General features: G+C 40.9%; 3 protein-coding genes across 3 annotated transcripts; 2 read left to right on the top strand and 1 right to left on the bottom strand.

Annotated features, from left to right (window-relative positions):
• Window positions 1-16,978: 16,978 nt before the first annotated feature.
• On the bottom strand, window positions 16,979-17,435 carry B0H65DRAFT_508813 (uncharacterized protein; the record flags this gene model as incomplete). The annotated part of the gene is made up of 3 exons (XM_062828261.1): window positions 16,979-17,002; window positions 17,023-17,272; window positions 17,305-17,435. 3 exons carry the CDS (start codon window positions 17,433-17,435, stop codon window positions 16,979-16,981), a joined length of 405 nt encoding a protein of 134 aa, XP_062681641.1.
• A 113-nt stretch (window positions 17,436-17,548) lies between these two features.
• On the top strand, window positions 17,549-18,900 carry B0H65DRAFT_192813 (uncharacterized protein). Its single transcript, XM_062821670.1, has 2 exons — window positions 17,549-17,948; window positions 18,045-18,900. Exons 1-2 carry the CDS (start codon window positions 17,661-17,663, stop codon window positions 18,426-18,428), a joined length of 672 nt encoding a protein of 223 aa, XP_062681640.1. The 5' UTR covers window positions 17,549-17,660; the 3' UTR covers window positions 18,429-18,900.
• A 1,156-nt stretch (window positions 18,901-20,056) lies between these two features.
• On the top strand, window positions 20,057-23,645 carry B0H65DRAFT_192802 (fungal-specific transcription factor domain-containing protein). The gene has a single exon (XM_062821669.1). The coding sequence runs from the start codon at window positions 20,155-20,157 to the stop codon at window positions 23,629-23,631; it is 3,477 nt and encodes a 1,158-aa protein (XP_062681639.1). The 5' UTR covers window positions 20,057-20,154; the 3' UTR covers window positions 23,632-23,645.
• The last annotated feature ends 220 nt before the right edge of the window (window positions 23,646-23,865 follow it).

Here is a 23,865-nt window from a genome sequence, read left to right as displayed (position 1 = left end):
GCCTGTTACGAATCGGAAAAGCTCCCATGGCCGTCACACTACCTTTGCGTATTGCGACGTCTCCGCCAGCGGTCTTAACAGCCCAGGTAAGTTGTTCGCAGTTACACCACATACCGTTCTCTTAATCCCATGACGGTGGCTAATATTGTCTTACGGCACCCTTTATTTCGACCAGGCTGTTCTTGACTCTTCATGCTGGACTGGCAGATTTGATGATTTGGTGAGCATGTCTGTTTGATGCTGCGTGTCTCAGAAAACGTCCCATTCACTCAGAGTGAATCTCCTTGATCATTCCATCCCATGTACGTGCCCTGCAACACTGCGCAGTGCTCTATGGGCAGCAGAAGCTCGCCCGGTTGGGTGTGTCTTGCGATGTCAAGGGCCCGTTTGGTTCATCCAGCTGTTTTTTCTTTTGTATGTGAAATCGACCCCTGCAAATCAGCAAGTCGATTCATGCAGGAAGTTGGGGGTCAGTTTGCCCATTTAACCCAGCTTGGCTGCGTCAAGAAGTATTGCGCTAAGGCAGGCGGTTCGGAAGGCCTAAGAAGGGAATTAGTGGGCCCATTTTGGCCAATTCTGCTGTTTTCTATCTTCATACCCAAGGGCATGAAGATAGAAAGAAACAGAACCAACTACGAATCACAACCCCGGTCACAACAATAGCGCGAATCACAACCCCGGTTACAATAACGCGTCTTTTAGCCCACGTCTTTGCCTGGTACAAAGCAGTGGCTTTCTAGCTGCATTTTCCGCTTTGTACCCCAAATCAGCACGTTTAAAAAACAGCTGGATGAACCAAACGGGCCCCAATTGTAGATACCGTATGTAGGCGAGGCAGGTACGTACAGTGGGTGTCATGTAACCGTTCGGATGTTTCCATTCCTCGGCGAGGGGTGCACTTTGTCGGTTTGCATGCCCAGTGGTTGATTCCACCCCATGTACCTACCTTGCATACCGACTCTTGTCCGTTCCCAAGTTCAGCTGCCTTGATAAGCACGGATGCACCTGACTTTTGCTTCTGCCATTTTCTCCTCTGACGAACTGATTTTCTGTTTCGACTGTCGACATGTAGGCACTGTGTCAGGTACGTACAGTACAGTAGTGCACGTACAGGGGTCCGCGCAAACTGCACATGCGGATACGGCCGAACGGGCTGGCATTCGGCTCTGAACAAGTCGTGTTCGAAACACGGAACATGGCGGTTGCGGGATTCGGCCCTGGAATAGGTGCTGGCAACCGGGAGGGCGGAGCAGATATTGGAGCTGGCTGATCGCAATACATCCGGGCGCATCCGGCTCTCCGGACTGGCTAGAAGGGCGGGGCCCGAGTAAGGACTCGGGAAGGCGGGGCAGGGATGACCCCAGCGTTGGGCCTCTGTAGACTGTGCTGGACCCCGTCAATTCCATGTGAAACGCCCCTTTCGTGTTGGCCTGGGGCGCGTTCCAATTTTCGACCATGGTATCCATTCTGTTGATCCGTGTACAAGGCCAAAATCTACAGTACTAACAAGGATGTATTTATACCATTTTTCTTTCTTTTCTTTTTTCTTTTATTACATGGTGGCGCATGCACGTGCCAGTAAGCGAGGCTATACGTAGGGGTGCAGTTCACCTATCGAGATCTCTATACTAAAGTTCGTTTATCAAGTCGTAGAACCATGACTACCATTATAAGCTCAATTTTGAAGGTATTTATAAATAGAAATATCTATTTAGTAGTTGGAAAACCGTTCTATAAGATTGTATAATGTTTATTTAATTACTAAGTATAATAATTAATATTATCGAGGTCAAAAGTTTAATGAGCAAAAAAAGAGATATAAATAATAATCTACTATAATGATAGCTAGAATCGAACAAACTACAGAAATCGTGCTTTTAAGCGTTTAAGAGCCATTATTACTAATAATAATAGCTAAACGGTGCAAATCGACGATTTTTAATTAATTAAATCGAATTAAATCAAATCGACTAAAGTGCCTAACTAAAAGCTCTCGAATATATAAATATAGGTATTAACTTTATAATCTTATTAAATAGAATCCTCTATTACCAGCACTCTCGTCTCCCTTCCTCCCCATTACTTACTCTCTTACCTATTATATCCTCCTACCGCCTCCAAATTGCTAACTTCATCGACGATATTAACGACGATATTTTTAGTTTAAATAAGTTCATTTACAACGGCCCGCGTAGCCTAACCCCTAAATAATAAGAAAATCTCCTTATTAATACTTAAAATTTCAGTAATGTACTACCTAATTATATTAAAGTATAAGAGTATAATATTACTAATTTTACTGCTATTAACTACCCTCCTCCTCCTCTTCGTCCTCTAATTACCCTACTGGTTTCCCGACTAAATCTTATATTCCCTATACCATATATTAATTAGCGTATATATTCGAGCTAATTGCTTACTCCCTAACCTACCCCCTATCCTTCTGTTATAGCCCCCCCCCCTATAAGTAAATTGGGTTATTAATTGGGGTAAAAGTTAGTAAAATCGAAGTTGAAGTAGTAAAAGTGTCGGAAGGTATCGATCGACGAAGGTTAGAATAGTATCAAAGTCAGAAAGAGGATGAATAATAAAGTAAATATCACCTTCGCTTTGGAGGTTGATGAAAATGGTGGAGAATGGTATGTAGAATGTGTGGATAGGTAGTAGATTGGTAGAGATATCGATGAGTGTCTCTGATGAGTTTTATTTTCCTTCCTCGAAGGTTCCTCCTTTTTTATAGACCTTTTGAGTTCTACCAAAACCTAGTGATAAAACCGAAGGTATTTTTGGAATCGTCATTTCCAGCTCATTTAAACGGTACTTCGTTTGGTTCCGTACGTTAACCGTGGAGTCCGGAGTCCGGATCCGAAGCCCGAAGTCTTTCTTGATTTCTTTTCTTTATTTTAATTCTATATAGTCATTATATGACGAAACCGTTTACACTATTATAATTATTATAGTTTCCTTATTGCAATGATGGTACGTATGGCTTCGTACGACTGACGTTGAGGCCGGAAATCGATTGCGAAGGTCGAAGGTTTGGATTTCTTTCGGATTTTCTTCCGGATTTTATTCAAGGGTGATTCCTGTAGTCCACCGGACCTATTCTCCGGACCGGAATTTTACTCCGGTTATATATTTTATATTTATATATAAAAACATAAAATATATTATATTATACTATATTATATAAAAGACTCGTAAATTCGTTATAAGTCTATTAATATATATATATATATATATATATATATATTAAGTCTAACAAAAAGTAGTTAAGTAATGTTTATTTTATTACTTTGCCAGCTATTTACCTTCCCTCTATTATTTAACGACGATAGTAATAATAGTGATAATAATAATAATAACTCCTTTCCTAATATTTCTATTATATGGCTATAATTATTAATCCTTCCCCTTAATACCCAACCGCTAATTCCCTAACTGCTAACTCCCTAACTAATTACTCCCTAACCGCTAATTGCCTGTACTACTAAGCTCAATTCTAATAATAGGGCGTCCCTTTAATAGATTAATACTTAGAAGTAGGTATTTATAACTACCCTCGCTAAGCGCGCTAAGAAGGGGAAATTCTATACTGAAACGGCTAATTAATTAAGAGTAGCCTTCGTTAAGGTAGCCAGCAAGTTTATTACTAAATAGTTAACGGTCGATTGGGATATTGAACGGCTATATAATTAATAGAATTCTTATAAGGATAATTACCATCTATAGACCGAATTCTTTTAAAAGATTAAAGTAATTTTTAATGAATCGATTGGTTGATTTAAGGCGGATAATAATATTTAGGCTTCCTTCTTCGAAAGTAAGCTATTAAGAGTAAAATAATTAAAAATAACCGCCCTTAAATACCGTAACGAGTATATTATAATCTTTATTATTGATTAGGTAATTAGTAAGTATATTATTCGATTAGAGGATTGGTTACGGTAATAGTTAGAAGGGCGGAATATTAAAGAGCGTAATAATAATAATACCGCCGTTACCCTGGCGAAGAATAAGGGGAAAGGGAAGGGGAAAGTGAAGAAAAAGAGGGACTTAATAAGGGAATCTATAAATTCTAATAGTAAAAAAATACCTCCCTACGTACGGTTAACTATAAAGAAGAAATTCATTACCGTAAATAGTATATTTAAATTAACTAAATCTATTTCTAGTATTTAGAAATACTTATTATAAAACTTATTATTATTTTCTTCTATTATTGTAGCTGGTCCTTTTATTGCTATACCCCCTATTATTATACTAGTAAATCCAATTAAGTATAGTTACTACTTGAAAATGTTTGTCTGGGTATTAATAAACGAGTCCCTTTACCGTCGTATATAGAAGGGAAATAAGCGTAACCTTATTAAAGGATTGTGGAAGTGTAACGGGGATAGCACAGTTAATATAGGTGCTGGTCGTATAGTTTAATTGAGGTTCTATGAAGAAAGAAAATTATATTTGAGAGGCGGCTCTATTGGACATGCGAGGTTTTAATGGGGGTTGTATAAATATAGTTACGGCGCTTTATAATAGCTCTAATTAATAATTAGAGCGTTATAGCCCAGGCTTTAGCCCTATAATATTACCCCCCTCCTCCCTCCTCCTACCCCTCTACGCGTTCGCTCCTTCTATTTTGACCGACGAAGGTAGTAGGTAGTAGGTAGTAATGTACGTATATACGCACCTTTAGAATTATATATAAAAACCCCTTCCCCGACTTCTTTTTCCTCTTTCTTTCCTTTCTTCTTTTCTCTCTAATTATTATTTAAATTACTAAGGTAAATATTATTATCCCCTAATTAATTTTTCGCTTACCCTTCCTAATTAAAATAAATATTTCACTTAATTTTGTTCGAACCGTCCCTATCCTCGTTTTAACTATTTGAGAGCGAGGCTTTGTTTTCGCCGTTATTATACAATTCTTAGTCCCCTTTCTAAGAGGCCGCCGCCCGTTATAGGTATATTAAAAACCTTATTATTATTCTTAAGAAACCTAAATTTATTAAATTTGAATATTTATTAATAAATCCTCCTTATTATTTTTACTTTAAGAAAATGTCGCTAATTTTATTTATTCTTTAAATAGATTATAATTTCTCCGAAGTTTTATATATTTCGTATTTGAATATCTTATATAAATACCATACTAAGCCTAGAAACCAGGTATATATAGTTTACTATAATAATAGTAAATAGTGCAACCGGGCTTTGTCTTTAATTTAAAAATTCGCTACGATTTAAGAGGCGGCGATTTCCGGTAAGAAGAAGACGAAGGCTTTTAAATATATCTGTAAAATTATAACTATTCAATATTATATTGCCGAATTATATAAAAATAGCATTATGTTTTTATAAATTTCTTTTATTTATTTATTTTAATAAAAATGAATTTTGGTTAATTAAGATTTTTAAATAGGAATATAATTACTTCCTTTCAGCTTCTAATAATGTTACCATTATTCTCCCGACTTTTATTATTTCCGCTACTCTGGCCGCTTCTTTAACCCCCGCCCTCCTTTTTAGGGAGTTTATTATAATAAAATTAGTAGCCCGCTTCGAATTATTTAAGAAGCGGTTAGAGGTTGTAGAAATTAGGAAGAACTGGAAGTATAAAATATTAAAGAAGAGTTAAAGAAATTTAGAATCGATATTTACTACCCTCTTTTTTTCTTCTTTTATTATCGTCTTTATTATTTGATATACTTTGTCTTAAAATATTCGATTAATTTATTATTAATATTGGCTAGGCTATATTTCGTTTCGAAACGGTCTAAGGTTACTATATTAGCGAATTCCTTTAATGGTTCCTAAGATTATTGTACTTAATTAATTTAATTAATTAAAATTATTTTATAACCTTTTTTAGTCATATAGTAGAAGATTTTATTTATAAAGTATTCCTTCTCCCTATTTATTATAATAGTTAGCGGTTGAGAATTAGTAGTAATTTAGTTTAATAGAAGGTTATTGTAAGTCTTTTTAAATAGGTCTATATAAAATTTATTAAAGACTTTAAGGAAAAGTTAGAGAGTTTTACTACGAAAGGGCTAAGAATTTTAAATACTATATATTTTGTATAAACCTAATCGAACTTCTTTTTAGAGCGTATTATAATAAAATTCTTAAGGTTTAGCCAAATTTTATCTCCTATTTTAAAAATTTTATTTAATTACTTCTTATAGTTAGTAAAACGCTTTTACTTTTATATAGAGATTATTATAATTATTTAATATAAATTTATAATTTATTATAGTATTATAATAAAATCTTTGGTTCTTACCTATAGGTTCTTGAAATTTATTTTTACTAGGGGAATTATTAGGGCTATTAGAGATTGCGGATGATAATTATAAGTAGTAAAGAATAGAGATATACTAATAGAGGTATTAATTCGGCTATTGATTATTAATTATACTACTAGGTACTAATAATTTTAATCGTTTTAAGCGTAATTAATAAAAACTTTTAAGAAGGTTTATACCTCTTAGTTTATTCTTTCGGGGCTATTGTCGGTCTAAGGGTAAAAAGTGGTATTTAAGAATTAATCGATATTTAGTAAGTCGTAAAAATACTTTTAAAATTGGTTAGTTTAATTAATACCCCTATTATTAACGATAAATTACAATTATTTATAATATTATATAAAGTATTTCAAGAAAGTTTCTATTATTACTTCTACTTTTATAGAGGGTATTGGCTCTAAAATCATTAATTTATTAAATTTATTTTTAATAACGAGGAAATTAACGTAACCTCTTGTAAGGGGGAAATTAGTAATAAAATTTATTTAAATATTTTTAAAGAATTAATCTAAGATGGGAAGAGGCTTTAATAGCCTTCTTTTCTAATTCTTTTAGTATTTTACTTTACTATAAATATTATAATTAATTAAGAAGCGACGGATATAAATATTTATTAATGGTTAATAAAAGTTTTTATTTATAGCGTAAATAGTACTTTCTCTTTTAGGGTACTTAAGAATTTTTGAATTATATATTTCTTGGATAATATAAGTACGGAGAATATTCCTTTCAACGTTTTTTAAAGATATATATAGGGTTATAACTTTAGTAATAGCGGAGGCTCTTAGAATTTAAATATAGCTTTTATAATATAATTTTTTAAGCCCGTCGATAGTATATTCGCTAAATTGAATTTTTAGGCCTTACGTAGAAGTTGGGAGGATTTTATCTTTATTAATAACGGTTTAGTGAATAGTTTGGTAGATTTCGTCATTTTAAGAGATTTTTTTAAAGAATTATTATAAATCCGGACTTTTAAATACCTTTATGCTTTCCCCTGCTATAATAGAGGAAATGATTATATAAATATAATTTTTAAGAGCGGATTAGGGAATTAATTATATTTATTCAATTTCTATGTCTTTTTCGTTAGGGCGGTCCTAATCCCAACGGGATAAAGTATTAGGAATTATAGTGAATTTCTTCGAGTAGTAAAGGATTTCGAAATTGAATTATAAGAGAAATTTAACTTATCGCGCTTACCGTTTAGAGAGTTTTTACTTTTCTATAAAGTATTTGAAATTACAGTAATTAATAACGATAATAAATTTTTTATAATTTTTAAATTCCGTAGACTATTCTTTTATGTACTTGATAATTATAAGTATCTCTTTATTGTAGATAGGGTAGTTACGTTTAGTGGGGGTAAATTTCTAGGAGTAATAAGTAACTGCTATTTTTTATTTATCCTTCTCTTAAGTAAGGATGTTATTAAAATTATATCTGTTGTAATTTACTTCTAAGAAAGTAGGTAGATTGGGATCCTACTAAGTAAGAATAGGGGTTTTAATAAATAATTCTTTTAATTTCTTAAAAATTATGTTGTATTATTCGGTTTATTTAAAGTGGATTCCTTTGCTTATGAAGGCTATTAGTAATCTTATAACCGAAGAGAAATTTTTAATGAATATTTAATAATAATTAGTAAACTTAAGGAAGTTTTGTACCCTTGTTTAAGACGTAGGTACTTCCTATTCGATAATCGTTTTAATTTTCTTTACGTCCGTTTAAATATTAATATTTATAACGATAATAAAATTTAAATATTCAATGCTCTTTATTGCGAATTCGTATTTCTTAGGGTTTAAATAGAGCTTAACGATAACTATATATTTAATAATTTTATATACTTTAGTTAAATAATTTACTTTAGAGTTTAATGAGAAAATTGGTATATTATTTATATATATTAAAATAAAAATATTAAAGTAATTCCTTAGAATATTATTAATATATTGTTGAAACGTCGCTAGTATTTTTAATAATCCGAAAAGTATAATTAATTATTTAAATAATTTATATCGAATTTAAAATATTATTTTCCCTTCTTCTCCTTCGGTTATACGGATTTTATAGAATACTTGTACGATATTTATTTTGCTAAGCTATTTCGCTTTAGCGATAATTTTAAACGTTTTTTTAATTAAAGGTAATAGGTACTAGTCTATTTTAGTAATAGTATTGAAAATTCTATAATCGTAATAAAATTGAAGATTTCCTTTCGGTTTTTTTAATAAAGAGAATTAGCGTAGTAGTAATTGAATTATTAATACGGATAAAACCTTTATTAAGAAGATTTCTAAGGGTTTTTTTTTGTATTAAGAATTCTTTTTATAATATATTATAAAGGTAATTATAAGGGAAAAGTAGCTTTTTACTGTTTTTGTCTTTTTTAAACTCGATTTTATAATTAATATTTAAGTGGTTGGGATTATTTTTATTAACTTCTTTTTACTTCTAAATAAATAGGTAATTGTATATTTTTATAGACATTATGTTTTGTAGTTCCTTATCTATTATATTAATTTTAGGTTTAAGGGCCTTTTCAATGTTTTGTAGGTTTATTACGAATATTATTAATTCCGCGGCTTGCCGGCTATTCTTTTTCTTAATCCTATTTATTATAGCTATAAATGTAGTTACTAAATAGTATATTGCTTTTCTAAACTCCTTAGCCTTTAGGAAGAAACTTTTTCGGGAATATCCTAGGTGCGGGATTTAATAATTGGTTATTCCGTATTAGAATTTATATTTATAAGGGATAGAGTAGGCTTTTATAATAGTTAATTATAGTTTCTTTAAAATAATAGGAATTCTAATTTAAGGATTACTTAAATATGGACAATAAATTTATACTTATAGATATTTACTCTAAAATAAATAATTCCCTTAATCTCCGCCCCTTCTATTTTTATTAAGGTTTTTTATATTTATTTCTTAAGTATAGGTATAACGGGAATCTTTAATTTTTTAAGAATATTTTTACTAATTATAGTATAATATTAATAACCTTTATCGATAAAAGTATAGAAATAATCTTTATTATTAATAGTAATAAGTATTTTAATCATATTTATTTCTATAAGTCCTAGGAAATATTTAATTCCTGCTTTTTTACTTAGTATTTTAGAATATTCTTTTATTCAATTTTATAAGGGAACTACTCTTTTTCCGATTCTTTAAAAGAAGAATATTTATCATTATCTTCTAATATAAATTATACTTTAAGCTTAATCTTAATAAATTTAATATTTACAAGAGGATATTATATTAATTAATATATATAATTGCCGACAATATACCCGCTAATTCCGTAACGGAAATAGAGATTTAAAATATAGTACTTATTTCTTTCGTCCTAGGAGACCTATTTAATACATTTAATATCTTTATTACTAAGGTTGCCCTTTATTTTAATATAATTTATTATAATATTACCGTTTATATTTTTAGGGTATTTAAAAGTAGGGGTAGGGTCGTACCGAAAAAAGGAATTCTAACAACGACTACTATATTCTTTATTATTACCCCCAATATTATAGAAGGCCTTATTAATTTTAAACTTCTACGTAATATCTTTTAATTATTTAATATAGAAATTGTAAATCTCGGGTATATAGATTATAATTAATTAATTATAGAGAGCGTTAGATATAGAGGTTTCTAATTAGGCTAAATTAGAATTATTTTCTTAAATAAAGCTTTTAACTTTTATAAAGTTGTTTTCGAACGTAAAGAATTAATCCAATAGGGATTAATTCTTTCTTTATTATATAGTACGTAAGCGGATTAGGGCTAGTTTTTTTATATTCTTATTACTAAAAATTAATTTAAAATAATGAAAAAAAATCTTCGAATTTACGGGTACCGTTAATACCACTATAATATTAGAAGGCTTCTACTTTAATTATTTTATTAACCGGGAAGGCATCTAATAATATTAACCAGCCCGATTTATTATTAGTAATAATTCCCGCCGACCTTTCTTTTTTATATATAAGGCGTAATCGGGTAATACAGAAATTAAATATAGAGGGGGTTCTATCTTATTTCGGTTAGCGGATATTCTTATACTTAGAATTATAGTAGGGAGCAGCTTCTTATACGGTACCTATTGTAGCGTTCGGAGTAATAGTAGTTATTACAATAATTATATTAACATTGAAGGGGTTCTATTAATTTTAAATAGTAAACTATATATTGAACGCTATTTTTACTACTTAGTCGAATACGTCACTAGTAAATAACGTCCTAACGAAATCTTCCTTCTTTTATACGAAATGTGCGGCTTCTCTCCTTATAACTTTTTTTTATTCTACGGCTATAACAGTTATAGTAGCGGAAAATTCTACGGGAATTCTAATTACGGCTATTTAGGTAGGTAGGCCCTATTATTATTATTATAGTAGCTATTCATCCTATTCCATTAGGTTTATTATAATAGAACCTAATATAATAGGGATAGTATAGTTAATATAGGTGCTAGTTGTATAGTTTAATTGAGGTTTTATAAAGAAGGAAAGTTCTATTTAAGAGGTAGTTCTATTAGAGATGCGAAATTTTAATAGGGGTTGTATAAATATAGCTACGGCGCCTTATAATAGCTCTAGTCGATGACCAGAGCGCTATAGCCCAGGCCTTAGCCCTATGATAGGAAGGATAAGGAAATAGCGCGCCTCTTTACTAATATATTGTTGGGGAGGCTTCTTATTCGTAAAAATAATATTAAATAACGAACTATTCTTTATTGAAAAAATGAATAAAGAGAGGAAAGAAGAAGACGTAATATTTAATAACTTAGATTAATATTATACCTTTTTAATTCCTTAGGAAAAGTCGTAATATTTTTGTACTATTTAATAATTCTCGTTAATACGATTCTATTATTCTTATCATTATATTCGTATATATTATAGTTGAAAAGCTATATTGTAATTTATAATCGTATTAATTTATTGTATTATCATTATTATTAGGAAATATAGGAGTTTTATTATATTAAATATAAAAAATCGTAAAGTTAGAAAATTTTTACTAAATTAAAAAAATAGCTAATTTAACTACTTTTTATTAGGTTGGGCTAGGTTAGGTTGGGCGGGGTAATAAATTTAATAAAATCCAATAAATTTAGGTTCTAACCCGTTTACAAAAATGTTAATATAAGATAAATATAATAATATATATATATATTGTCTTATTATGCTAAATTATACTATAGTTTTACCTAGTGGGTATGCGGTATTGCTTCTTTTCTTAGTTTAGAGGAAAAATTGTATAACGGATAAAAACTCCTAGCTACCCTATTTCTAACCCTAACCCTAGCCCCCGCGCCTAATACGCCGCCTTATTGCGTCGCGCCTGGAGGAGATTTTAGTTACTTCGTTATTTATCGTCTTTTCTTATCGTTATCTTTCATCCCAGTAGACTTCATTGCTTTTAATTAATTAATTCCAAGACTCCGCCCCCCCCTACCCAGCGCTTCGGTATCGCGTTTTCGTTAAATAGTTCTTTATTTTATCTTTAGGATATAAGGGTAAAGGGGAGGGGGTCTTAACTCGTTAGAATTCTTCGCCGATTGGCTTCTATCGGTTGCCTATATATATATGTTCATATAGGCCGGGATTGGTGAGAAATAACGTAATTGGCTAATTGTCGTAGTCGTTGTACGGGTTTTGGATTCTGATGCCGAGCTAGTATTGTGGCTCCGGAATAGATTTTGGAGGTGAGGTTCTAATTCTAAGACCCTATTGGCTAGAGTGGAGAGAGAGGCCGTTTCTTCGAATAGGAATAAATTTTATACGTACCCAGTTACGTATTACTAGGGTTTTAGATTAGAGCGGGCCCTCTATATTTTTAACGCTTATTTAGAGACGAAAGCGGAGAAGAAATTTTATCCGAAAAATCGGATGAAAGAGAGGGGAGCGGGATTCGAACCTACGACCTTTCGGATGAAACCGAAGGTAAACCAAGCTCAGATCTTTCCAACAGAGCTATCTTCCCTATAATAATATAAACCCGCGACCGTATATTTTAAACTCTAACCTTATGTAGAGGGTCGATATTATAATATTAATAATTCTTTTAATTTAATTCTAAAATTAATATAACTGGTATCAATTGACTCAGCTAAATTTTGGGAATAAAATAATATATTTACATCGCTTTTTGAATAAAAAATTGTAATATTATTATTATTGTAAATAATTCAATATACGCGCCTTTTTCGAACCCTCTCTAAAGCGGTACTAATTATGCGGCTAGTCCGCTTCAATACTACCTGAGTAAACTACTAAGTACTATAATTTACCTATATACGCTAGGTTCAAATCCTTCTAAATTTTATTATATATTCGTTTTACTTAATTTCGACTACCCTTCTATTATCCTCGCCTTCAAAATTAACGTCAGTAACGTTCGTAATACTTTTATTATTATTTTTATTAATGGGAAGTTCTAATTTATATAAGTCTATTCTTTCAATCTAATTATAAAGTATAATAACCATATATACAATATCGTGCTAACTCTCAATAGGATATTCTAACGCCGACGACCTTACAATTTTAAATTGCCCTTTTATTTTGCCGATAATAATTTTAACCTTAATACAATATTTCGAATACTTCAAATTATATAACTCTTTCTTATTCCTCAATCGATTTCTTCGTCCTCCCTATTTAATTAAATAATATTGTACTATAAAGTATAGTACTAGGATCCTACGCGTTAAATAAAACCCTACGTTGATAAAATAGAACTTCCTTAGCGGTATTGTAAATCCAAATACGAATACTAATTTTAAAAATCTAATATTATATATCGACCCTTCTCTTCCCGGAAGTATATACGTAAATAAACCATCGAGTCCGATCGCAACGAAAATATTCTATATAGTATAATTCTTTCAACCCTGCTATACTTACGCTTTTCCCGCCGATACCCGAATATAAACGAAAATCCTATTGATAATACTAAAGTAGTACTTAAAGAACCGGCCTAACTTCCTATTCCTTAATACCGATTTATATACCGTATTAGGTATTAGAAGCGCAATAATATAGCTATATAGAAGGACTATAATATAAAATACCTCGTTGAAAGTACGGTTAATAGTCGTTATACTATAGTTAAACCAGTAGGCTATATTTCGATAGGTTTTATTATAAGCGTAAATATATACAAAAAAATCATAATCTTCTACTTAATAAATATCCCTATAGTACTATAAATACTAATATTTATAAATATCCAATTGACTAATTATATAAAAGGATATAGCCTTATACAATATAAATTAAATAATTTCGTATTTCGAAGGAGGATATTTCGAATAACCACCTTACATTCAAACTAATCTATATAAATTAATCCCTGTATAGCATCCTAACTACCGCGGGCCTGTATAGAGGTAATTACTAAAACGATAACAAATAATATATATACTAAAAAGAACCGCATTTATTATTAAATCTAATCCATAATCGACAAAGGTATTTCGATTTATTAGGGATTATTATATAAAAGAGAGTAGAAAAATTTATATTAAGTATTAAAGCACAACCGCTAACACATCCAATAAATACCAATAATATAGCTAGCCAGCATCCTAATAGGACCCCTATTACGCTGGATCAATAGTAAAAAAGCAGCTTTTTCCTATGTTTTCTAATCAACAACTCTTAGCATCTCACGATACCCTTTTAGGAAAGCAACAAGGCCTCATACAAGCGACAGGTTAATTACAGGGGGGTTACAGGGGGTTTACAGGGCTCCCTAATCGAATTGGTACTTCTCGAAGTCCCAAGTGCCTTCTCTAGCGCAATATACAGTATAATCAACTGCATATCAACAACAGGGATCATTTTTATATAAGAAACGGATACCATAGTCGAAAATTGGAACGCGCCCCTATTGTACGCTCTCTATATATATATATGTATGTAATATATTCCACCTGGTACGACATCTGGAGGCGTTGGTCTGTCGCTCCTGTCGCTCTGTATCTCGGTACACTCGGACTGACCCGAGGAGCCGCATCCTTTTGTGTTGTTGTCTTGTAGGTGTGGTTGAATGGTGCCAAGATGATCTAGGCTCGCCGTGTTAATTGTTGCGCGGGCGTCTTCACCGAGCAGGTCGAGGTACCACTAGCATCGGCAAGATCTGGCTAGTGTACGATAGTATCTGGATAGCTCGAGATAGCTTGGCCGATAGTGCTTGCAAGGTCAAGGGAGGCGGGGACCTTGGTAATGGTAGCTTGCGGCTCCCTAGCGAGCCAGCCGAATTAGCCAGCCGAACCAGCGCCCTGCTGATCATTGCTGTCGTTGTCGCTGTCGTTGCCCGGCAGGCAGGCAGGAAGGTGATCCCCTCATATTCAGTAAATGTCGGGTACTGTTGGAGGGATGGGTGGTTGCTGTCATGGCTGCTGTCGTAAGGAGGGATGCCAGATGATGGCAGATAGTGGCAGAACCTGATGCTGGACAGGAGTGAGATTGTTGAGACCGCGCCATCCGAACTGCTGGACAGGAGTGTCAGCGCATTTCGGTATTTTGGGATTTGCTGGAGTGATGGCATTGATAGAGTCAGCGAGTGGTGGACATGGCCCGGATTGTGGAGAGAACAAAGCGAGTTGACCAGTCGGAGTCTGTCTTTGCAAATCAAGTCGCTCAGTATCTTCTCACAAGTACCGAATCTTGAAACGGTGGGAGCGGGGATAGCCAATAACAGAGTATGGATTCAATGCTTCAGCGGCTTGACATCCAGAGTGAAGAGCGTGGCTGACATGGACCAGGCACATTGCAAGGCACTGCAGTCACCGACCATTCCCAGAACGGGATCCTGACGCGAACTGGCAATTTGGAGTTGTATTTGACTTGTATCAGCTTTATCATTCTCATCTTGTTGCGTTTTCGCTTTTCGACTCTACGATACAACTTGATCAGACTGCCCCTGCCGCTGATACAGGTTAACTGTCACTGTTTTATTTTCTTCACCGTCACCAACTCATCAAGACATCAAGCTGCCCTGGATTCCGACTGGTCCAACCATCCGGCTGGCATAAACGAGAAAAAAGCAAAGAGAGACAAACTGTTAATCACTTGGATACCGCTCATACCACCGTCCCGTACACAGTAACCGAAACAATGTAACGCTTTATCGCAACAAGGGATTGCATCTGGTTAAGTCAGTCAACACCACCACATCATCACTTCATCACTGCTACAACATGGCAACCACCACCACGGCACCACCACCACGGCACCACCACCACGGTCACCACCACCATTTGCGCCGCCACCGCCACAAAGCCAATATTATACTCGCAAAACGCAAACAATGGTGTCACAATGCTACCCACTTTCACGACCATTTCCGAGCACCCGAGTTGGTGTCCCGAGGCGTGTGGATGTGTCTGTGGATGTGTGGGTGTTTGACACCTCCACCATGCTTCGGCCAGATCTCTTCCGAACATGACTCCGGATGATGGGGCGGATGACGGAGCGGGTGACAAACCAACGTCCACTACTCTTCAGAGACCGAATGGAGCCCGAAAGAGGAGGCGGTCTGTCTGCCCAACTGCCACCGTTTCATTCCCATTGCTCACCTTTTTTATATCGACTTCCACAACATAACGTGACGCCTCGGTTGAAGCTACCGTAGCATGGAGCCAAGCCTCAGGTCGCCGAGCAGAAAGGCCCTCCACCCTCACCACCTGGCCATCCCGTGCTCCTCAAGCGCTAGGTACCAGGGCTTGAAGGGCTCCAAAGGCTCCATCACCGGATGCCGGCCGAGTGGAGAGCTCCCCACATGCCATCTCCATTCCATTTTCCCTCATCTCGACATCACCGGTGCACATTGGACCAGCCTTCCCTGCTGATTCGCTAGGCCCTGTCTTGACGAAACTTCCCCCAAAGGGCCCGGTCCAGGGAGAGCCTGGGAGCCTGGATCATGAGCCGGATCCTGGTTTCCCAAAAAAACTAAACTTGCGAGTCGAGTCAACTCCAACGTCGTCCGAGTCCCTCATCTTCCGCTGGAGCGGGTGCCGACGGGCTTGGCCCATACAAATCGCTGGAATCATGTAGCGCTGACCCGGAACTCTGCATCGACCCGGTAGGACAGTATATCACAGTACGGAAATAGCTGCCATGTTCAAAGCAGTGCCACATGACACGTCCTCCCTCGCCAGCTTTCTCTACACGCTCGGTACCGCAAGTGGAAATGGAAATCAGGCCTCAGAAACAGGCACTCGGTACCGTTGATCATCCTGCGAACCCGGAATCCGGAGAGGGGGAACATATTATTGTCGGCTTTGGATTCGCTTGGCAAGGCGCATCCCGGTGGAGTGGGCGCCATCAGACATCAGACGCCACGCATTTGTTGGTTCTCTGGCTGCCACCGACTGCTGTTTCCCAGCTCCGCGGGCAGCGGAGCTCGATACCTTTTTCGAGGAAAAGCAGTGACCAGGGAGGAGACGCGGTACGTACAAGGCTCACACCGTCATCGCGGAATATCAGGGTCCTGAAATTCCACCAAGATTGCCGCCCCTTCAGCGAACTACGGAATACGGCTTGCCCATCATGGCTTGCACGGTCCTACATATCAGCTGTGCGAACACTGCATGCCAATCCCATCCCAAACCTGGAACAAATGTTTACGGTGAGACGCGATGCGACTTACCCAGCCTTCGTAGCCGGCAACTCTGGCACGAAAGAGATACAGTCTTCTTGAACCATCTCGGGTCACTGGCATCGCGGTGCCTATTCTTGTACACTACCGAGACTACGGGCGTGCTCATGGAAAATGGAACTTGCCGCACCATCATCTTTCGCTGACTGAACTGCGCTAGCGGTTCATCAAGCAAGGAGCATCGGGGACGATCTCTCAAACCCCTTGCTCCAAAGCCCACTTGTCGTCCACAGTTCATCTCAGCCCCTCGGCTTCCTCCTGGTCGTCCTCCGCCATTTGCGCTAACGGGACAGTCCTTGAGGCCCGTAGCAACCCCCCCTGTAGGGAGCGCGCAACAATTGCGGGCACTTGCGAGCTTGCGCACAGACTGCGGCAAGACGTAGCCAACGGTTCGACGGCCTTGCTAACCTTCCCCGTTGCTAGCTCCGTGCCCTTGGTATGCATGGCGTAACGGCGGGTGCGGCTTCAACCATCATTGGCGGCTGGCCCATCCACTGGGACCGCTGCCATCCAAGCGCACGGCGTCTGATGTGCTGAGATCCGATGTACAAGTACGGTTGAGAACCGAGTGCTTGTCACTGCACGCCAGTATCCTGCACCTACGCAGCACACAGTACCTTCTATGCGGTAGGTAGACATTACCAGTCGGGACTCAGCAGGTTGAGCCGAATGGTGACTGCGGTCCAAGATGCGGTACCTATCACACCCGAAAGAAAAGCGACCAAACGGCAGTGCTCCATAGCATCAGTGACTCTCTCGGAGCCTCATCCGGTGCGAGGAATCAACAGCATGATAGGCACACATGCACCCGTTCCTACCAGCATCCACTTAAACGGTCCCAACCCCGCCTACACTTCCAGTACGCGCACGCCTCGGTCGAAAATGGATGACGCCCCGTTGCCAGCCCGTTTTCCTGCTTGTGCTCGGGGACATGGCAGTTCAGACAAATCCAAGAAGGTGAGACGAACTCCCTGAAATAGCGTACCCCCCGAGCCAGTGTCATTACGGCGACAAGACGTGAGTAGTGAGAGACTGACCCGAAGGGCCCTGAAGATACGTCCCGCCGTCAGGGGATTTGAACCAGAACAACTGCCCCGTACTTTGATACTCCGAACAGCCACAAGGGCGGCTCCAGACTACGGCACGGCGGTCTATTGTATTCGTCTTTACAATATTGCATTTATGTTAACAATTCACTTTTTTCTTTGTTCTTCCTTTCTTTGGCATGGTGATTTTCCGTATGGACGGTTGACCATGGAAGCAAGGAAACCGGGGGCAAGATGGGCAGACCAGGTCCGGGGTCCGTTGTCAGCGCGGCCCCTGGATTCCATATTCAAGATCCCAAAAGCCCACCGAACGAACGGCTTTGCGTTCAAGACACACAGGGCAAAAAAAAAAATTCTCACTGGTGGAACGTATCTTTTTGGCTTCATCTGATGTCCCTGGTCATTTACAGATGCAGGGGGTTCTTACGAGCGAGCAAAAGCCATGGACGGACTCAAAATACAAACCAGGACAAACAGTCTGGCAGTGACGCAGCACAACGACAACAAGAACAGGGACCCCCAAGTATGCTTCAACGGTACGGTTACCCCATTGAAACTCCTCAGACACTGCGAGCAATGGCATAAGGTGTTGTTGCTGGCATTTCCTGGTGTTTCGGTGCATCAGTTGCCCTGAATACGGACTGCGCATTGGGTTCAAACCTTTAGGTTTCCTCGACAAACACTCCCTGGGGCACATCATAACTTTCATGACCCCCTTTTCACCACCTTTTCTAGCAAGTTTACCACAGGTACCATCGGACAAGAGGGTGGGTACGGGTGATGCGATCGCTTCAACGCAACGCTAGACCGCACTGAGTAGCATCACTTTCGTGCTGTATCGAAACCTGTACCCCCTCAACCCTTTGTATACCAAGCTCGCCGTTGCTACGCTACTCAGGCCTGCTTTTGCACCTTCTGTCCTCCTTCCATTCACGTTCCGTTACCCATTTTCAGAGATTCTTCCGCCCTGCGCGTAACTAAGGTATTGTTTCTGCGTCCACACTTTCTTCTAGCAGCCGATCCTACACGTGTAGATGCAAGGTGTCGGTTTTCACAGCAGGTCGGAGAACCTAGACCACACTGTACTGGTATCTGGAAGCACTGGAGGTTGTCTTTCACTACACTGCTGTATATCTCAGGTTTCACTACGTATTAGCTTCCACTGGCCGTTCAAACGGCGGAAATTCCCCCACATTCCTCCCCTGATCCTGAAAGGAGAAGGAAGCATTGGGGGACACGTACGGATAAGAAGGACGTCCGCCGGTGCTACTTATACGCTTGCTGGTTGTAAAAAGAAGACGCGACCTGGGGATCTACTCGTACAGCACGATCCCGACTCAGACACCGAGGACAGCAACCACCAAAGGCAAGAGCACGAAAAGGTCAGCGGGGCGAGCCTTTCAGGTTTGACGAAAGCCAGCCGCAGCATATTCGCGGATCATAGCGGCGGCGTTGAGGTTGCACGGCGCTGCAACACTGTGAGAACCTGGGCAGGATTTTCCCAACAGAGGCACGGTGGACGGTGCCTTGAGCGAGATTTGACCTCCAGAGCTTGAGACATTTTGTGTGAATGAGTCTCCGGCACTGGGGGGCTTGGGCCACAAAAACATAGAGGGCCTGGCGCCCACCCACGCACCTACACCTACGCACCGACACGTTCTGTTCACCAACGCTCTCGCCGTGCTAAAGTTGCATGCAGGAACGGCAGCCAAAGTCACAGAGGGTGTACCGGCCAGAGGAAGCTCGCGCCGTCTTCTACCAACATCCTTTAACAATCGAACGTCGCGAAAGACTACCGAACGACGGTAAACACGAAATAAACAGTGGTGAAAACACCTACACGGATCGTTTTTGAGCGCTGCATCTTCCAGAGCGTACCTTGGTGCGTATCCTCTGGGTCGGTATCAGAGAACCTGGCGCGCGTGTTGCAGCATTAACCGTGGCCGGGGTGTGGAAAATTACCAGGTGAAGCGAGGAAAAGAGAAGGAAAGAAAATAAAAAAGGAAAAAAAGCAGCAGACTAGTGGCCTCGTGGGAATTGCTAAAAAACAAACCCCCGTCCTGGTTCGGTCTCCATTCCGCCCAAAACTGACGAGACCGCAACAAGGTCCCGTCTGCATGTTCCTCGACCGGCATCTCCCCAGAATCCATCCTATTGGGGACCTTGTGGAGACGGTTCCGAATCAGGCTGCTTCTGCCGGAAACTGCCTCCTCTTAAAATCCAGCACCATGGCAGCTGCGTCGTCGCACAACAACAATAACAAGCCAACATGCCCTCGATCCCCCGTTGACCCGTCCACTGACACTCCATCATACGACGAGTCACCCGTCTCGTCGGCTACCTCTGCGAAGCCGCATGCGCCGCAGCAACAGTATCTTGGCGGCCTGACTACTGTACCAAGGACGACCCCGGCTTCATCGGTTCCGGCTTCAGCACCTCATCCTCCTTCACCACGATCGCTACCGCAGCCACCACACCCACCGAGGATCTCCATTCTAGCATCATCTTCGACCGAGAGCCTTCTCAACCACCAGCCTTCTCACCAGAACTCATTCCGCTCATACACGCCTGCCACAGCAACGCCCTTCACCATGGGAGGCCGAGACTCCCTCCCGTCCAACGACTCAGTGTCTGGTACGCCGGGCCCTTCGTCCGGTCACCAGTTGCCCTCATCCAGTTCACAAGCCCAAAAACGGGCATATCGCCAGAGGAGGAAAGACCCAAGTTGCGACGCCTGCCGAGAGAGAAAGGTCAAGTGCGACGCAACCGACACAACCAGCTGTTCCGAATGCTCGAGCCGAAATGTCAAGTGCCAATTCACCAAGGAAACGAACCGGCGAATGTCTTCCATCAAGCAGGTGCAGGATCTCGAGAAGACGCTGGATAAGCTCAAGCGGGAGAACCTAAACCTGAAGCGAGCTTTGGAGACCCAGGGCCACGGTGTTCATGGCCATGCTAGTCATGGCCTAGGCCGTGGACAACCTCACATGCCCATGGACCGCATGGACATTGACAGCGGTCCCGTTGGTGGCATGGGCATTGAGCAGCTGCTTGCCCTTCTCCTTCCCGAAATAGGCGCCGAACCGAAGCCGAAGAAGAGACCTGTCCCGATTCCTGCGCTCGCGCAAGCCCGGTCAAACATCCGAATTCCCGCAAAAGGAGTGTGGAAGCCGCCAGCGCAATACCGACACTCGCCAGCTGGTCCATCCATGTTTGACTACACACCGAGGCCCGAGCTGCCCTCGCAACAGACAACGGACCACCTGATGCGCTGCTATTATTCGTCCGCTCATACCATGACGCCCATTATACACTGGCCCACCTTCCGGCAAGAGGTTGATAACTTGTACAGGCCAGGGGGACTATCACAGCATGCGCCTACGTCGTTTCTGGCCATGTTCTACGCCGTTCTGGCTGTAGGCGCTCTGTTTTCGTCAGATCCGCACCGTTCTTACCGGGCAGCCGAATGGATCGAGGCCTCTAGGAAGCTTATTGACCCTTGGGGTAACGACTTTGTGCTGGACCATGCTCGATCATTGGTTCTCATCAGCATTGCCCTCAATGAGCTCAACCTGAAGTCCGCGGCATGGAACTGGCTCGGGAACGCAGTCAAGGTGGCCCAGGACATTGGCTTACACTCGGATATGGGTTCGTGGCCGTTGATTGAGAAAGAAATGCGGAAGCGTACCTGGTGGTCCATCTACATTCTGGACCGCAGTCTAAGCCTCGAGCTTGGGCGACCCATGTTGATCGACGATGTCGACTGCGACGTGCCACTCCCGATGGGCGTAGACGACCACTTCATACGCGACAACGGAATGGTTGTTCCCAACGGCGCCGAACCCCTTACTCACTCGCTGCTCGCCATCACACACGTTGTGCGATCATACACTGCCCTCGGCCGACTGCTTTCTTCGTCCGGAAATGAAGGACCGATGCTTCACAACCGAAACGAGTTTATGAGTCCAGCAATCCCGCCTGCCTGGCTCGCGACCTTCGATCAATATTTCGCGTCATGCCTACGTACCTTCCCTCCGGCCTGCGACCCTTCTTCTGGCTCCCCACTCGCCCCAGTACTGCTCAACCCGCTGATCTACCTCCTACATGCGCGACTCCTGCTTCATCGCCAGAACCTCTCTCCGCAATGCCCACCCGAAGCCCGCCTCCTGGCTGTGGAGCAGTGCACAAACATCGCATTAGAGACGGCTGCTTACCTGAAGCGCATGACACCTACCCTTCCCGAGGGAGCCACAGCGCTCACGACCATGCACATCTTCCGGTGTGCCTTGTTCCTCCTGCTCATCGGCCACTTGGACCAAGCTCTCGTGTGCATACGGGAGCTGGCAACGATCAACACGAACAGGGAGGTTGCCGTTCCCTGTGGACGTTACCTCTTGTTCTTCGTCGGCGTTGTGGGACAAAAGAGGAGCGAGTATCTCCAGAGGATCATGATGACTGGGAGCCCAGAACCGGCGCCAGTGAGGTTGAGAAATGCTCTGGTGAGGGATGAGGAGCTGATTGCATATGTGAGCGCGGATTTGCAGGCGCGGCCCGATACGGCGTGGATCTGGGCTGGCGGAGAGCAGGACCATGCGGCTGCTGCAGCTGCGGCGGCGGCGGCTGGACGTGCAGTAGGGAGCACCAGCGGCTCAAGCCCCGGAGGAGCAAACGGATTGGGAACTCTTTTCAGCGAGGAAGCCAAGATGGGATTGTCGAAGGAGGAAATTAACGAGTGGAACGTCAACAAGGGCTGGACGAGACTGGACGAAATGGTGCGCGGATTGGCCCATCCGCTTGCGGTACCGTTAGCACAGGCACCGATGGTGCCATCGACTTCAAGCCAAACACCGACTTCAGCGACCAGACCTACGCATTCGTTGGCCTCGACGCCTACATTGGCTACCGCTCCCCATCCCTCATACGCACAAGGTCCGCCTCCACCAGTAACGGTCCCCGGACCCCCTCCTCCTCCTCCCTTGCACTATAGCCATCATGCACCACCACCACCACCACCACCACCACCCCGGGGACGCCAAATGCCACCGATTCAACCCGGACCCGGCCCGCAACAACCGCCCCCGCCAGCAAGTTGGGGCCATCCCCCGAGCGGCCCGACCCTTCCTCCCCCGCAACAGTCCCGATCTCCATATATCCCCCAGCATGTTCACCACCCCCAGGGTCCTCCACCGCCAGCACAACCCCCAACGCTCCCTAGCATCTCACCAGCCGGTACTCCCCGTATTAAGAGCGAACCCGGACTACCATCCCTACCACCCCTTGGAGCCCTTGGAGGAGACAGAGATGACAAGCGACCTATCGGCTTGGGGATTGGACCAGCCAGTGCCATTAGCCCCTCCAACAGGGCAGCGGTGCTTCAGAGCAGCGGAGGCGGTGGACATGGAGCGGGTAGTCCAACGATGAGTGCCAGCCGCAGCCCAACTAGTGCGACGACGCCGACGACGATGATGCCGAACGGAACCTCGAACCCGAACGGTGGGAAGGAGAATGCGAACGGAAATGGAGCGGCGGGCTCGAAACCGCCGACGGTAAAGAGTCAGAGTCAGGAGAGGATCAGCATTGCCAATATTATTTAGGGTAATAATGTGAGGAGATGGGGTTATTTATGAGCGGGTACGAGGAAGAGGTGGTGCATTGCAGCGCATGGCATTGCATAGCATCGCATTGCGTTTGCAAAAGTTGCGGGCAGGCAGGGTTCTTGCATCGGCGGGAACAGCCTCACTTTCTTTGTTCTGTTTCTCTTCCGGCACCTTTCTGGTTAGTTTACGGCGGCGGCGGCGGATCAGGATTGGAAAAATACTAGACATTTT

This window comes from Neurospora tetraspora (assembly GCF_033439725.1).
Source record: "Neurospora tetraspora strain CBS 560.94 chromosome Unknown B0H65scaffold_4, whole genome shotgun sequence".
Taxonomy (NCBI): Eukaryota; Fungi; Ascomycota; class Sordariomycetes; order Sordariales; family Sordariaceae; genus Neurospora; species Neurospora tetraspora.
Note: the sequence above shows the minus strand (reverse complement) of the source record. Positions and strands in the feature narration are given on the sequence as shown.

What these genes read in the sequence shown, in the direction of transcription:
- B0H65DRAFT_192813 (XM_062821670.1), top strand. Translation starts at nt 17,661, where the DNA reads ATGGTGACTGCGGTCCAAGATGCGGTACCTATCACACCCGAAAGAAAA. An exon ending in GTTCAGACAAATCCAAGAAG is followed by an intron (nt 17,949 to 18,044) that starts GTGAGACGAACT and finishes AGGGCCCTGAAG; the next exon opens with ATACGTCCCGCCGTCAGGGG.
- B0H65DRAFT_192802 (XM_062821669.1), top strand. Translation starts at nt 20,155, where the DNA reads ATGTTCCTCGACCGGCATCTCCCCAGAATCCATCCTATTGGGGACCTT.